General features: G+C 39.5%; 1 protein-coding gene across 1 annotated transcript; it reads right to left on the bottom strand.

Annotated features, from left to right (window-relative positions):
- Nucleotides 1-1632: 1632 nt before the first annotated feature.
- Nucleotides 1633-10859, bottom strand: MANEA (mannosidase, endo-alpha). Its single transcript, XM_009069822.1, has 4 exons — nucleotides 10295-10859; nucleotides 6348-6457; nucleotides 3803-3879; nucleotides 1633-2269 (listed from the first exon to the last, which is right to left on the bottom strand). Exons 1-4 carry the CDS (start codon nucleotides 10842-10844, stop codon nucleotides 1633-1635), a joined length of 1374 nt encoding a protein of 457 aa, XP_009068070.1. The 5' UTR covers nucleotides 10845-10859.
- Between the last annotated feature and the right edge of the window lie 6163 nt (nucleotides 10860-17022).

Genomic DNA, 17022 nt, shown 5'->3' with positions numbered 1-17022 from the left:
ACAGATTAAACACTTGCTGCAAACAATCAAAACACTCTCATTTCTACTATTCCAGAGTTAGGACTTTCTTATGAAATGCTATGAAAATCCCTCAATCCAGAGTTAGGACTTTCTTATGAAATGGTATGAAAATTCCTCAGAAAAGGACTGCTGAGGAAATATATCCATGTCACTTGAACTTTTCAAACCTCATAAAAACACCCACAATTCATACATTTGAAAGGGGAGATTCTTAGGCCTGGAAGTACTAATTTCCAGCCACAGCACAGTATTAAATGAAGCATTAGTTGGGTGTTTATCTGAATCATAGAACCATCAAGGTTGGAGGAGACCTGTAAGATCATCAAGTCCAACCATTAACCTGTCACTGCTGGAACCCCTAAACCCTAAACCAGATCCTCCAGTGTCAGATCCAGACACCTCTGAAACACCTCCAGGGATGGTGACTGCACCACCTCCCTGGGCAATCTATTCCAGTGCCTGAACACCCTAACAGGGAAAACATTTCTCCTAACATCTCATCTGACTCTCCCATGTCTCAGCTAATGACCATTCCCTCTCATCCCCTCCCTGCAGCCATGGCTGGAGAGACCAGAAGAATGACCAGAAGAATGACAGCAAGATTATGGTATCTACTATTCTGAATCCTGGAACAACTAAATGAACTGTATGAAAAATAGAAATCTCAGATTTCAAATTAAACTAGTGGGTAATTGCTGTCACTGCTGGACTGATCCTATATCAGAAAAAAAAAAATAATTTTCTACACTTACATTTCTTGTAGGACTAGTAAAGTGTTAGCTTTAGAACCTTTAAACACTTTAAAAACACACTAGATCCGTGTCTGCAGTCAGTTTGCAGACAGCAAATAACAATGGAAGTATCAGAATATTTTTTGCATGTTTAGGGTTTTCTCCCTCTCACAAAAAATAATTTCCACTCTGTTTCAAACAGTATTTTGTCTTCAGTTCAAAGTGATGTAGAGAAAACTCCGTTCCTGGTTGGTATCCAGTAATCTGCAAAACTCTACACCATGTATCAAACAAAAATGTAAGTAAACTAGAAGTATTTCAGCAGTTCCTCAGAACTTTTTCAAATACTTTACTTTTTAAACAAAACCCAATAGTGTTGCACTGCTTCAGTGCTTTTACCACAAGCTAGTTGTATGTTAAGAACTCCCTGTGTGCAAAGCATTACAAACAGTAGATGTAGATCATCCCTCACAGTACAGACATGCATCCTGCAAGAAGGAGAAAGATTTAGATTACAGCATCACTGATGAGAAACACAACTACAAGAATAATGGAAGTCAGAATTATGCCAAATTTTTGTTATACTTTGGTCATGTAGAGTTATCCCATGCAGATGTTTTGAAAGCTCAGCATGCAAGTTACGAAGTTTAAAAAACCCCAAACAACCCCTCGTTTCCCTGAATATTCTTGAACTAAAATATCCAATATGACAGAAATTGCCAATATTCTCATCATCTTTTTACTCCTCAAAATGAAAACTCAGTAGTAGTGCATATACATTCAAAAGGTATAATAAAGACATTTAATAACAGATTCTTCAGCTCTGCATTTCCCTCTCAGTATAGTCAATGCAGTAGGAAACAACTACAGCAGGAACAGCTCACATAAGCCACTGTTCTTGTTCTTTTCTGTACTTCTCAGACCACTTCTGAGTCAGCTCTAGGTAAACATTTGGTTTGTGGGGTTTATAATCAAGGTAAACCACCTGTGCAGTCCGTTTAGGGACAGCTTTTTCAATCTGAGTCCCCTCATGCCATTCATTGAAAGATGTAATGGAGATGATCTCTGGTCTCACCAGCAGAGCTGCACTGAAGGCAGTTTCATAGTACTTCCCATTGACTCGATTCCTGGTGTTGTGGTTGTTCCATGGTCGGATGCTGGTGTCAATATAGCCTGGCCCCACGCTTGGAATAAACATTAAGTTGTTACTGTCACAAAAGGCTTTCAAACTTGCCCAGTTATGATGGGATGAGCCATAGGAGAAGCCATTGGTGGCAAAGTACGTGTACATTCCATCGAAACCACTTCTGTGGATGTCGTGCTTGTGTCTTTCTTCTACCAGAAGGGCAATGAATAATGCATCATAGGGAGTATTTCGGATACTCTGGGATCCAGAAACAGTCAGGAGGTTTGCCCATATTTCAGGGATTGTCACGTAAGAATCATAAACATAAAACATGGGAAGAAATCTGCCCGTGCTGGTCTTATGCCTGTAAAAGGCTGGATGGCCTCCGTACCTACAAAGCAAACAAGGATGGTTAAGACAAAATTTGCCATTTGGAAAACACTGTTGTACAGTCTGAACTGAAGTCTTTTCCTAAAAACTAATCTAAAAAGACAGGGCATGCACTTCAAAACATAGCAATTCATATCCACTTCCAGTCCAGTGTTTGCTGAAGTATCAAATAATGAATCTTCAAAGAACCTTTAAACTACTACGGATTACTAACTGTCCTGTTCTTGGCTAGGACAGTTAATTTTCTTCTTAGCATCTGGTAAAGTGGGTTTTTTTTTCATTTAGCATGAGAATAATGTTGATAACACACTGATGTGGTGCTTACACTAAGTCAAGGACTTCTCAGTGCCTCATGCTCTGCCAGTGAGGGAGGACACAAAAAGATGGGAGGGAGTATGACCAGGACAGCTGACCTGAACTGCCCAAGGGGATATTCCATGCTGCAGAATGTCAAGCCCAGTATATAAACTGGGAGAGTTACCCAGAAGGGGGTTGAACATAGCTCAGGGCTGGGCTGGGTATTGGTTTGCAGGTGGTGAGCAATTCTGTTGTGTATCATTGTTCGTATTAGAATCATAGAATCATCAAGGTTGGAGGAGACCTCTAAGATCATTGAGTCCAACCATTAACCTGTCACTGCTGGAACCCCTAAACCCTAAATCAGATCCTCCAGTGTCAGATCCAGATGCCTCAAACACTTCCAGGGATGGTGACTCCATCACCTCCTTGGGCAATATTCTAGTGCCTGAACACCCTAACAGGGAAAACATTTCTCCTAACAACTAATCTGACTCTCCTCTGTCTCAGCTTATGACCATTTCCACTAGTCCTCTCCCTGCAAGCATGGCAAACCAATCTTGGGTTGTGTTACTCTTCTCTCCTTATTATTAAAGTTATTATTAATAATAATATTAGAATAACTATTATAAGACTATTTTGTTTCCATCATTAAATTATTCTTATCTCAACCCACTAAGTTTACCTTTCCAATTCAGTAAGTAAGTGAGCAGCTGAGTGGTACCTAGTTACTAACTGGGGTTAAACCACGACACTAACTTAGTGTTATCATCTTTCTCTGAAGGGCAATTCTCTAATTCAGTACGAAATAATACTGTCTAAGCAGCCCTGACAAACAAAACAACTCGTAGCTGTACAGAATTTGTCAAGCTGAATTAAAATCATTAGAGGTCAACACATTAAAGCTCTAGCTGCTAGTCTGTCACTATAAAAATATATGTTTAATTTATAGATCATGTCACCAATGCTTTAACTGCTTTAATCTGAAGTATCATGACTTGTGATATCAATGAATGCTGAAAGCAGTTTACATTTGAGTATCTAGGTGAAATTCACACTTCAATATTTAAAAAACAGACTGAGTTTTGCCCCACTGAAATATGAACAACATTCCTTACAGTTCTCTTCAGTCTCAGTAGATATTTTCACATCTTCTTACAAGCTGCAGATCATATATAGAAATCCCCTGAACCAGCATGTCACAAACCCCAAAGGAAACCACGTGGGAAGAACTCACTTGTCAATGATGTACTTGACATTGTGGTACATACTGCGATCATCTCTGTCTTTGTATGGTTCAATATGAAAAGTGACCTGAAAGAAAATGCAAGAGCAACACATAAACCACTACTGAACACAGTGTATTATATGAAGACAGTACCAGTCACAAAAATACAGTTCTACTTCACAGAACAAACATTTTCTTCAGCCTATATTGAGAATAATCCAACTCCAACTCCTGCACTGCTAAGATGAGAAGCTTCAGACCACAGAAGTTTGGTATTAGGGAAGATATTTAGTTTTTTTACATTAAAACAAAACTCAGCTTTGGTTTTCTCTAGGCTACAAAAAGTGAAAACTCAAACTTAACCGAAAACTTGAAAAACTACAAACTAAAAATCGAAATAAAATATTATCTATTTGAATGTCAAAGAACTGATGAACTAATGAAACATTTTCACAGTAATTTTTTTAACCAATGTATCAAATTTGCTATAGATAATGCTCCAAGGATAGTTTTCGGTGTCAAAATAGACTTTAAGATATGGGATGTGAAAACTTTAACTTAAAATTTTATAGATTCATCAACAGCAATAAGCTCTTCCAACTAGATGTAATATAATCTAATATAATGTATTGCTACTGCTCTGAATGTCAAGCTTGGAGCTTATGGAATTAATTAACCTCTACACATGAAGTAATTTCAATGTAAAAAGCATTTGTTTTCAAATATACAATTATGGAAGAGTACATTACATTAATCAAAGCAACCAGTTTTCCAGAAGCAATTTTAGAGCAGAATGCATTTAATAAAGTCTGTGACAACTCTGCAACAGTCCAAAACTTCCACTGCAGAGCCAATATCTATCTCTATCAAGCAGAAACTATAGAAAAACAGTGTTAGACTAAATCACTAGGACTGACAGTACAGGGTGAAGAGCACTGTAATTTCATATTTCATTTCTAACTATCTAAACCAGGCAAATCAAAGGGCATATCTTCTCACAGGCTTCTATTTAACAGACATAAAAAAGAAATGCATTTTCTATATTGGTTTTGGTCTGCTGACACTCCTAACACTTACCTGTAATAACTTACTGGTACAAGGATGTTTAAAAACATTACAGTGAGAGTAGCATTCCTTGGTAATATCTATACTGAATATCTGTATTCCAGGAATTATTCCACGAGGTAACAGTAGTTTTAACCATATTCCAATCATTGCCATACTATCACATGTATTTGATAGGTAGCTTATTTCATTTTGCCTTGGCTCCTTTGAGAGATTTGAATGTTAACAAGTTCTTTTGAGTGAGAGCAAGTTCCATCAGATGATCTGAAAATTTTGGGGAAGGATAATATTTCTTCCTTTCTTTTTAATAATTTATTACATAGTGCAACTTAGGTCACCTAATGCAATTCACACAGTGTTTTTAACAGTTTCAAAATTACTTCTGTATCCAATCTAACCTTCCTGTTTTCTTCCTGCTTGCCAAGGAATCTACAGTTGCTTCCAGGGACAGGAAATTTCTCTGAGAATCTGCAACTTGCATGACCAGCTAAAACCAGAGCAGATGAACAGGCTGTTTTTGGCCCAGATAACACACTCCAGAGATGAAACATAGAATCATAGAACCATCAGGGTTGGAGGAGACTTCTAAGATCATCCAACCATTAACCTGTCACTCTGCTGTAACCCCTAAAGCCTAAACCAGATCCTCCAGCATCAGATCCAGACACTATATATATAGCTACTTAAAACCTCAAATTCATTACTTAGCAAGACTAAAAGGCAGTGCACATTTTCGCTGTCACAAAAGGAAAATACAAGTCTTACTCTAAAAAGAAACAAAATCAAACCACAATTTTAGATTCTACTGATCAATTCAGATAATCTTTAATTGACTTGATATTTTACCTATTTCAAGTAGCCAGTAACTTAGCTTTCCTCTCCTGAGTAACCCTAAAGTCAGAGGAGCACCTCTCTGACCTTACAGTCCAAGGGAAGTGTTCCTGGTACCTGATGGAATAAAGACATCTTTCTAAATCCACCTTTATAACTCACAGATCCTTGCTCCTGATCTCTCTGATCAGGCACCAGCAAGCTCTGAAGTACTGCAAAATATGAAGTTAGTTTTTCTTTCTCCAAGTTTCCTAGTTTATAAATCATTATATTCCGTAGTATTTATATATATATCTGTAATACTTCCCTCAACTTCCAAGTTTCATTGTAAAAGAACATATTGTCTTATTTTAAAATTTGTTTTCTAAAAAGAAATAAAAAATAAAAATCCACAACATTATACATTAGGTTCTGCAAGCTAAAGCAGATTACATTATTGATTCTATTTATAAGGCAATATTGATCAGGTCCTACCAAAATTCAGTGCAAGTCACTGGGTTTCTACGGCAAAAACAAGTGCAGCATAATAGCAGATAGAACCAGAAGCCACCACTACAGGGCAAACCTCCCTGCACTGCACCAGGAGTCAAAAGCAGCAACACTTAGCAAAGTTTACTTTCCTCATTAGTCCTATTTTATGCATCTAAAAATACGTTACCTTTAGATTATATTTGTGTGCATAATCCAAAACAACAGGCACCAAATCATCGGTTGGTTCTCCATTTTCATCAGCCATACCTGGTGGGTACCATGAAAGCACTATTACACCTGAAAACACAAAGCCTGAGTTTTAAATCATGTACACTGCAACATGGTCGTGAGCTACAATTCTTGTTTGATGGGAAATCTACGTAACAGAAATTAGAATCTCAAATTAATCGTGGACAGATTGCAAAATCTCAGTGTTCTCAGGGTGGATTTTGACTCCTCCCTTTGTTTACAGGGCTACAAAACAAACACTGGTTAGATCACCTGTCAAAGGGAACAGATCTGTGCTCAGTCTCCTCAGCCCAACACTCAGAGCCATTCCCTCCCACTTTTCAGCTCTGCATCCTAACCCTCATGCTGCACCAAGAGGGAAAGAATCCTCCCAACTAAGGCATTAGAGCGTTGCCACAGGACACTCAGAGAACATTAAGATCCATAGTTACAGAACACTCAAGAGATGAGGGCTGTGCATGTGATGAAAGAGACTCTTAAATCATGAAACTTTATTCCCTATCACATTTCTGCATTGTCTCTCTGGTTCCACTACAAAACAACCACTTAATCCTAGAAGCAGTGACTGTAATCCCACAACCTTCTTTCTGCTGTTGCTATGGTGCAATCCACACTTTCAAGCATGTGAAATTAGTTTTACAATTTATTATCTTAAAAAGAAATGCTTAAGTAACTCTCAATAATTTAAGGATGCTTCTATTCCTGCCAAAAAAAAAAAACCCAATGTATTCACACTGTAATTTTTTCTGCTGCTCTCCATGAAAGCGAAGGAACATACACCTCTAAACTCTGTCAGATAAAAAATTAGATCTTTTAGATATGCAGCTGGAAATTATATCAAAGAGAAGGTAAGTCTGAAAGAAATGCATGAAATACTGATGCAGAAATATTTTCCAAACCACAGTAATTAAAGAACATGGAAGAATAAGTCAATGTGATTCTTTCTAACTGGGTAAATATTTAAGTACACAGATCATGTCACTGTTACAGGGAACTACATCTATTTTACTAACATGATAACATTTCTAGCTAAAACGTTTTAAGCAAATAATTCCAAAATTAGGAAAAAGCAAGCATAAATTAGAATGAAGGCACAATCACCTTCTAACATGCAAACCAGAACTCTGAGCTCACTACACAGAGAAGGTAGTTTAACTACCCTTAGCACATTCTCTCCACATTTTATCAAAGAAAGGATCACAAATAACAGATTATCACATGAGACAGTCTGCTCAAGGACAAGAAAAAATACAATATTTTACTGCATTTTATCACATTATCTTTTATTTCACACAAAAGGATGAAATTCAAATGAGCAACATGCAAAGGACAAGCAGAAGAGCAGCAACAAACTCAGGTATCTTGAATACATCTGACAAGATCCTCTTCTATACCTTCACTAAACACATAAAAGTTCAGGAGACAGAATTGCTGATCAAAGCACCTAAATCCACATTTGCACTGGTGTTTCCCTGAGAAAGACTACTCAATATTTTCTTTCCTGTGGTTAACAACTAAAGCTATGTTCCACTTTAGGAGTCTAAAACAAGATGGACTTGACACAACAAACAAGAACATGAATCTTTAAAACCAGAATGGTCATTAAAGACAAAAGAAGGACTTCAAACTGGACTAACACTGAACTAGGCTGGTGTAAAAAAATTTCCCAATACCATCTCAATAGTACAATCTACTGTATTAATTGGTTAAAAACTAAGAAGTCAATAAACAAGGAAATGTAAAATGCAGGAAGAATACACAGAAGCACTGCATGAGACTCCTGCTGCTCCAATCTCGGATGCCTTGGAACATTAGGCAATATTGGCTGAAAGAACCACTTATGTTTTTCTCCTTGTGTAAGATCCTTGATAAAGTCTCAAACAAGGCTAGAAGAAAAATGATTATTTGACAGAATGTAAAATCCAGTCATGGATTAAAGATTGGCTAAGAGACCAAAAGAAGAAACTATAAATAGTCAATCTCACAGTACACGATAAACTAACAAACGATAATTCTTACCAAAAACCAAAGATGTATTTGGAGTAATGACTTGAGGGAAAAACATTGATGATTTATGTTGGTCAAATCCAGAGAAATTTGAAGAGAACAAGCTCAAGTGTACTTAAATTTATAAACCAGAATAACAGCAGGGAAAAAAAACACCCTAAAAAAGTGCTTACTGGCAACTAATAGCTGAGATTTTTCTGCAACAGTCTTGTTGCTGGTCATAGAATCATCAAGAATGGAGGAGACCACTAAGATCATCGAGTCCAACCATTAACCTGTCACTGCTGGAACCCCTAAACCCTAAACCAGATCCTCCAGTGCCACATCCAGACACCTCTGAAACACCTCCAGGGATGGTGACTGCACCACCTCCCTGGGCAATCTATTCCAGTGCCTGAACACCTTAACAGGGAAAACATTTCTTCTAACATCTAATCTGACTCTCCCCTGTCTCAGCTCAAGGCCATTCCCTCTAGTCCTCTCCCTGCAGGCCTGGCAGGACACACATCCCCCACCTCTCTCCAACCTCTGTCAGGTAGTTGTAGAGAGCCATGAGGTCACCCCTGAGCTTTTTCTCAAGGCTAAACAAACCCAATTCCCTCAGCCCTTCCTCATACTACATGTTTTCCAGCCCTTTTCTGCCCTTGGCTGGACTCACTCCAGTGCCTCAATGTCCATCTTGCAGTGAGAGGTCCAAAAGTGAACACAGCACTGAGGTGTGACCTACACAGTGCTGAGTCCAGGGGGATGATCACTGCCCTAGTGCTGCTGCCACACTGTTCTTGATCCAGGCCAAGATGCCCTTGGCCTTCTTGGCCACCTGTGCTCACACTGAGCTGCTGTCACCAGCACTCCCAAGTTCTTCTCTGATGAACAACACTCAAACCACTCCTCCCCCAGCCTGTAGCTGCATGAGGGTGTTATGTCCCATGTGCAGGACCAGCACTGAGCATTACTGAACCTGAGATGTTCCTGTTGATGGAGTCATTCTATTACAGAAAAGGGTGAGAAATTTCCTACATTTGTATTAACCCTTGTACAAAATAAAAGTTATGTTAAACACCAAGAGGTAACAATAACCAAGGAGCAAACACTATACAAATAAACACTACTAATCAGAATATAACAATTATATTAAACCTTCATGATTAGGTGAATGAAAGTGATTCAATACAAGTAGCAATCTGAGTGATGTTCTGTGGTCTGGTCATGTTGCTGCAACTACATTTACAGAAAATGTTCAGAGTTTGTCATTGGGCTTCATGGTCCTTTTTATGTTGATCTTGAAAATAAGCAGTCATACAGGCTAATATTAAAGAATGACACCAAAAATATATTGCAAATTCTTATGTATACAGTTCATCTTATTTAGAAAAAGGGAACATCAGTTTGTACTGAAAGAAGATACTTTGGGACAATAATAAATTAATACACAATTGTTATTGCACACACAGAATTCAAAGAAAAAAAACCAGTAGTATTTCAACAGACTGTTCCACAACCATGTTAGCGTGAATTACTGAAACCTGTTCTTAAACTGAAGTATTCATCTCCAAAAATACACAGACAATACATTCTAGCAATGATTTCTGTATTTTCTGTATATGCTATCTGTGCTTAACAGTAAGTCAGGAAAAACATGTACGTACAAGGATTACAAATACTGTTCTTACATCTCTGAGCTGTTATACACCCACCAGACACAGCTTTGAGACGTAGGTTTCAGTTGGGGGTTAAAATTCAAAGATACAAAGACATTTCCTAGTTTCAGACATTTCCTGAGCTACACAGAGAGCAGGAAGAATGGGTCAGTTGTGATCATTCACATATTTAAAGCTGGACAAAAAAGCAACATGCTGAAACGTTAACATTCATTACCAGTTGAAGCTGAACGCATTTGTTTCATGTGGGCTTCTATGACAGTAGGGTCTTTGGAACTGTAAGATCCAAGTTCAGGATAAAAGTTGGCACCAATGTCCTCAGGAGGATTATGCCTTCCCTTTGGGTAATTGTTTGCAATTTTGGGATCCCAATGTGGCAACAACGGATGGTTCCAGTGAATATATTTACCATCAAACTGTGGATTCCCATACCAAGTATAGTAGAATATATGAAAGTTATAATTAGGAGAAGACAGCTCTTCTTCCAGCTTGTTTGCAGGAGGCATAGATGCTTTCATAGTGTTGACTGCAATGCTGTGCAAATTACTGACACGTGTTACAGTATCTCCTTGAAGCCTATTCAGTGAGTTCTGTTTGCTGTCTAACAGCACCGTCCGTTGTTGAAGTTCAGGCAACAAACCAAGTCCGAATGGATCCCCAAAACCAGCTCTGTCAGGTCTCAGCGTCTTCAAAGCCATCATTATGGAGCAAATAAACAAAATAAAAAGTAACAAAATGATGCATGTTCTCCTGCGAAATCTTGCCATGATGTCATCGTTCAGGATCCAAGCAGAAGGATCTGGGCTGCAACTGATCAAAAGACAAATATTGTAAAGTCAGATTTTTTGTTACCTAAATCAACAGTATGAAATGCTTCGTAAGGTCTCTACATAATAGAAATAACACGGAGACAAATATGATGCACACGCTGACTGCATAACTAACAGACATTTGGCAGGGTGGGGGACACACACACACCAATTTCCTTCTTTAGAACCATAGAATCATCAAGGTTGGAGGAGACCTCCAAGATCATCCAGTCCAACCATTAACCTGTCACTGCTGGAACCTCTAAACCCCAAACCATATCCTCCAGCACCAGATCCAGATGCCTCTGACACACTCCCAAGAATGTTGACTCCATCACCTCCCTGCGCATTATTCCAGGGCCTGAACACCCTAACAGGGAAAACATTTCTCCTAACATCTCATCTGACTCTGCCCTGTCTCAGCTTATGACCATTCCCTCTAGTTCTCTCCCTGCAGCCCTGGCAGGATGGACCATCTTCCACCTCTCTACAAGCCCCAACAAGGTAATTCTAGAGATCCATGAGGTCACCCCGAGTTGCTTCTTCTCAAGGCTAAACAAACTCAATTCCCTCAGCCCTTCCTCATCCAACATCTGTTCCAGGCCTTTTCTGAGCCTCTCTGACCTTGGTTGGACTCACTCCAGTGCCTCAATATCCTTTTTAAAGTGAAGGGCCCAAAACTGAACACAGCACTGAGGTGTGACCTCCCCAGTGCCGAGTCCAGGGGGGTGAGCACTGCCCTGGTGCTGCTGACCACACTATTCTTGATCCAGGCCAAGTTGTCCTTGGCCTTTTTGGCCACCTGTGCACACTGTTGGCTCACACTGAGCCACTGTCACCAGCACTGCCAAGTCCCTTTGTGACCAACAACATTTGAGCCACTCCTCCCCCAGCCTGTAGTGCTGCATGGGGTTGTTGTGTCCTGTTTGAGAATGTTTGTCAGATTCCGAAGTTTTACCACCTAGGACTCCAATATTTTATAAAAAGATCTCACTTTTGAATTTCATTGTTATCCTAACCCAGAAAAATCCCACGAAATGGTTATTCTGGTTACATTATTTCAGAACTGTCATGTTTTGGCAAGTGCTATTCTGGTAGAAACAGCATGGAAAACAGAAGAAAAATCAGAGGTCATGAAAGGAGAATAGTGTAATAGAACAAGAGTAAAGAACAAAATGGAATATGACAGAACTACAGCTTATGTTCAGAACACAGGTTTCATTTACTAACCAATTTACTGGCTTCAGCCCAAGCACTCTGTGTTTAGATTACCAATACATTAACTAAATACCTTGGCACATTAAACTTTAGACAGTGATGCTTTGCAATATTACAGATCTAAAATTCTCATTTGTTTTCTGAATTATGTAACCAAAACCCAGCACAGCATTAAGGATGCACCTCAAGCAGAAAGCCTGTAAGTTAGCTTTTGGCAGACAGTTAGTACAATGTCCCAGCTGCCTGACACTTTGTGTAGAATTCCAGGGCTAAATTCAAAGCAAACCCACACTACACAGCAAGATGTGAGCCCTGGAAGTAGGGGGAAGAAAATCAGTATAAGGGAATGCCTGATTACTTTCTAACTTTAATTCCTGTTCAACATTATCACAAGAGAAGCAGAGAAAAGGATTAGCAAAATTTAGGTTACCACAGAATTATGTGGAACAAGATTATGCATAAAACTGACAACACTAGACTGGAAAATCTAAGAATAAATTTCTGGTTCAACAGCCACCATTTCTGCCACTGACCTCTGAATTCTAGACTTGTATTTTAAATTACTGAGATATAGAATTTCAAGATACTTATAAAGCATCTCACCTTATTACACTATAACATTAGTAAAGAGCATTGGTAAGAAACTAACATAGAGCTCAATTGTCACAACACTCTGTTTGCTGCTGCTGTGATATTTTTCCATAAGGAATATTAGAATATGCTTTGTAACATTACAGCCTGAATTGGATCAGCATTATTACACTGCCAAAAAGGGAATTTCTGCTTCCATTTCCAATCTTAATCTGTTCATGCTACTGCCTATTCCAAGTTACTTCTGGGATTCATTCGGTTTTCACAGTAAGGTCACTCATACATTTCAAAAGCAAAACTCCACCAACATTTCAAAAATAAAGGAAAAAAAAATCCCTATGCACTTTGACCTTGTTAGGGAGCTGACTCAGCTGAATGAGTGCCACAGCACTAATGCCAACAAAACAGAACAGATGGGGCAAGGCAAGAGTAGGAAAATGATGCCGTTCATCTTGCCCAACTGGATTATGAAACCATACCTGTGCCTACTGTCAGGGAAAATGATTTCACAGGAGAAAATCATAGAATCACAGAAATTTAGGGGTTGGAATGGAGCTTAGAGATCATCCAGTCCCAACCCTCTGCCCTGGGCAGGGACACCTCCCACCAGAGCAGGTTGCTCAAGGCTCATCCAACCTGGCTGTGAACACTGCCAGGGTTGGGGCAGCCACAGCCTCCCTGGGCAACCTGGGACAGTGTCTCACCACCTGCACAGGAAAAAAAAACATTTTTCCTAATATCTAGCCTATATTTTTCCACCTTCAATTTGAATCCATTACCCCTTGTCCTGTCACCACAGTTCCTAACACAGAGTCCCTCTCCAGCTCCTTGTAGCCCCTTCAGATATTGAAAAGTTGCTCTGAGGTCTCCACACAACCTTCCCTTCTCCAGGCTGAACAGCCCCAACTGCCTCAGCCTGTCCTCACAGGGGAGATGCTCCAGTGCTCTGAGCAACTTTGTGGCCTCCTCTGCATTTGCTCCAACAGTTCCATGTCCTTCTCACGTTGAGGACACCAGAACTGTGTGCAGTATTCCAGGTGGGTCTCACAGAGCAGAGTAGAGGGGGAGAATCACCTCTTTTGACCTGCTGCCCACACTCCTTTTGTTTGATACAGCCCATTTTGATATGCTTCTAGTACTTAAGATTTCTAATTAACAGGTTTCACAACTCTTTGCATCAAATTACAGGGATCTTTTTCTATAGTTAATAAAACATCACAAAATCTTAGAATTTTGTCGAAGAGATTATTTGGAGTACAGAACATCTTTCTTCTAATAAATTAACTTTAAATACATTCAAACTACTCCTACTATTTTCCATGACCTTTTCAGCCTTCTTTCTAGTATATGGTGCAACCTCTCTCTGGCAGCTTAACTCAATTTTCAGATTAGACAAATTCAAGTTTTCTAAAGGGCCAGGATTTTATTTTCTTTAAAGAAACAGTATAATTCACCTGGCTAATGCATTAATGTATTCAGTTGAATTTAACCCACATGCTACTGATGTTCATCAAAAAACATACAGGACTGCCAGTGATAAACTCCTTCTGCAATAATTATTTTATCTCAGCTCTTCTGTGAAGAATTAATGATTGCAATGTCTATAATTAAAATATTCAGAAGGTCTTTCATTTGGGTTTTCCTGTTCCGTATCAAAGAAACTGTTTCTTTTTATGCTGTTCTTGACTTATCTGCTACACAATTCTTCCTGTATTGCATCGAGATTCCACTATCAGAAAGTACTTCTTCTGAAGTGTCTGGAATTGATCTTGGTGCTCTGTGTTCCTCTTTCAACAAGTATTTTTTTCAGTGGAGCATTTATCATTGAAGTATACTAGAAAATGAGCATGAAACTGACTAATATTTGACTAGCACCAAGACAGACCCTGGTCTACCACAGCATTTTAGGAACCTCTAGTATGTTTACCCAGAGGCTCAGAATCCAAGTGCAAATTTCTAGAACAAGCAAGTGATATCTATGGTGAAGGTAAGTGATACCTATGCCTCTGTTTTGGGGAAACATCAGTCTCAATGATGATGACACAATTCAGGCCTGTCATAGACAGCTAAACTGCAAAAGCTACATTGAAGAGCTACAGGTTGGCAATGCTTCCTATGTCATTTAATCTTGTTCAGATCTACTCTTTTGAGACAGTGACAGATCAATTACCCTCATCAAATGCTAGTGCCACTGCTCAGTCTGTTGCCCCAAGATTCCTGTTCTTCCAACATGCCCTGTGAAACAGCTACCTGAAGTTATGTCTATCCTTGGAACTGGAAAAATCTTAGAAAACATTTCTGATTCAACAGTCACTACAGAAACCATAGCTGTGACTTCACACTTGTCATGGACATTTGAATGTCTGACTGCAATTTACTGAGGTACATGTCATTACTATATACTTAGAAATTATCTTGCCTTGGACTTTTGGGTGCACTTGGATATAACAGCAATTGTCTTTCTCACAGGAAAAACTCAGCCTGAACAATTTCAGCTTTATACAGATGAAGTTCTTACACACAGTTACTCTCAGTCAGCAGCTTTTGGATTTTAACTCCAAGTTTGTTGACTCATATACATGTATGCATCAAAAAATATATTTAGTCCAAGCTCTTTCTCTTGCCTGCCCAATTAATTTCATTAGAACAAAAAAAGCTATCTGTAACAGGTCACAAGAAGAATGAGTTACTTTAGAATCACAGAATCATCAAGGCTGGAGGAGACCTCTAAGATCATAGAGTCCAACCATTAACCTGCCATCATCATAACATCCAATTCCCTTCTCAAAAAACCCAAAAGCTATGGGTGGCTTCTTCCAGTTTTCCTGATTCCCAAAGAAAACTGTGCAATGCAAATAAAGCATGTTCAGATAAAACAGATTTATCCACTTTAGTAAGAACCAGCAAATGCTGCAGTTTATTTGCTCTGATGTTACTTAAACATAACAAATGGAAGTGCAATACAGAAGAGAGGTCTGAAAATCTGATTTTATTGATGCAATGGTGAGGTCATCCAGAAGTCACTCAGGCTGGAAGCTCTTGGATCAAAGCTTCTCAACTAAGTTTCCTAAGCTTAGCTTCTCCTAAGATTTTCCAGCCCAAAGAACTTGAAAACTCTGAAGTGAGAGATCACCTCTATACAGAGCTGAAGCTCTTAGGCTTTAAAACTCCTTCATTCTGGAGCTACAGTGCAGATGTGTACCCAGAAACTTTAGTTCCCAAGTGATTGACCAGGTGAGATTTTGTAAACTTCCCTGCAAGCCGATAAAAGTGTCTAAACCATCACATTTACACAGCACATTCTGGTCTGGGGAACACAAATAAAAAAACCAGCAGAGGCTGATCACACCTTCCTTCTGAGAACCCTGTATTTCTAGTATTAGAAAAAGAAAAAAAAAGAGGAATTTCTCAAAGTGTCTGCAAATTAGAATTCTTTTCCTAAAGACTGTTTCAAAAAGACCTTGCAAATAACTGAAGATGGATAAAAACATTACACATGGCACACACTTCAGAGCTGTGCTTACGAACTAAAGAGCACTAAAAGCTTTAGAAAACTAAAGCACTTCCAACAATGTGTCTTTTTGGCCCACCCAGTTTAGAAAGAGGTGTTTGAAATATGACAATCCTAACAGATACCATTCAGAAAACAGAGAATGTGATTTGAAGTGAAGTCAAGACCCACACCAAGAATTAAAACACAATCCTGCTGGATTCTTTATTCTAAACATGACAAGACAGCCTCCAATATTATATTAGCCCCATTCTAACCCCTAAAATTGTGTGATGCTATGATTACTGGGCTTCAACATAGAATCATAGAATGTTAAGGAACTGGAATAAACCTGAGACATCATCTAGCCCCAACCCCCCTGCCCTGGGCTGGGACACCTCCCACCAGAGCAGGTTGCTCAAGGCTTTATCCATGCCAACACTCTCCAGCTTTGAACACACATGGAAACACACACACACAGAGCTTTGAGCAGCTGCAGGCCACGAAAGGAAAGCAACCTTCAGCCAGCAGCTACTTGCAGACCACGGGCAGCTGCAGAGTGAGGCTGTTTGACACGAGTTGAGAGTATGCGAGGGGAGCAGAGACAGCTCTGTGCGCTGCTTCCCTTGCCCCGAGCAAACCACCGAGTTAGGAGTGCTCACACTCATCCTCTAAGATAGACAGGGACACTGGAGCATCGGCAGGAGAGTGGCACAGGAGGGAGGGAGGCACGAAGGGAGAGAGGGAGGCACGAAGGGAGAGAGGGATTGCACAGGAGGGAGGGAAGGAGGGAGGGAAGGAGGGAGGGAGGGAAGGAGGGAGGGAGGCACAGGAGAG

This window comes from Acanthisitta chloris, unplaced genomic scaffold, assembly GCF_000695815.1.
Source record: "Acanthisitta chloris isolate BGI_N310 unplaced genomic scaffold, ASM69581v1 scaffold28252, whole genome shotgun sequence".
In the NCBI taxonomy this organism is placed as follows: Eukaryota; Metazoa; Chordata; class Aves; order Passeriformes; family Acanthisittidae; genus Acanthisitta; species Acanthisitta chloris.
The sequence above is the reverse complement of the archived record's forward strand: the minus strand, read 5'-3'. Positions and strand labels throughout refer to the sequence as shown.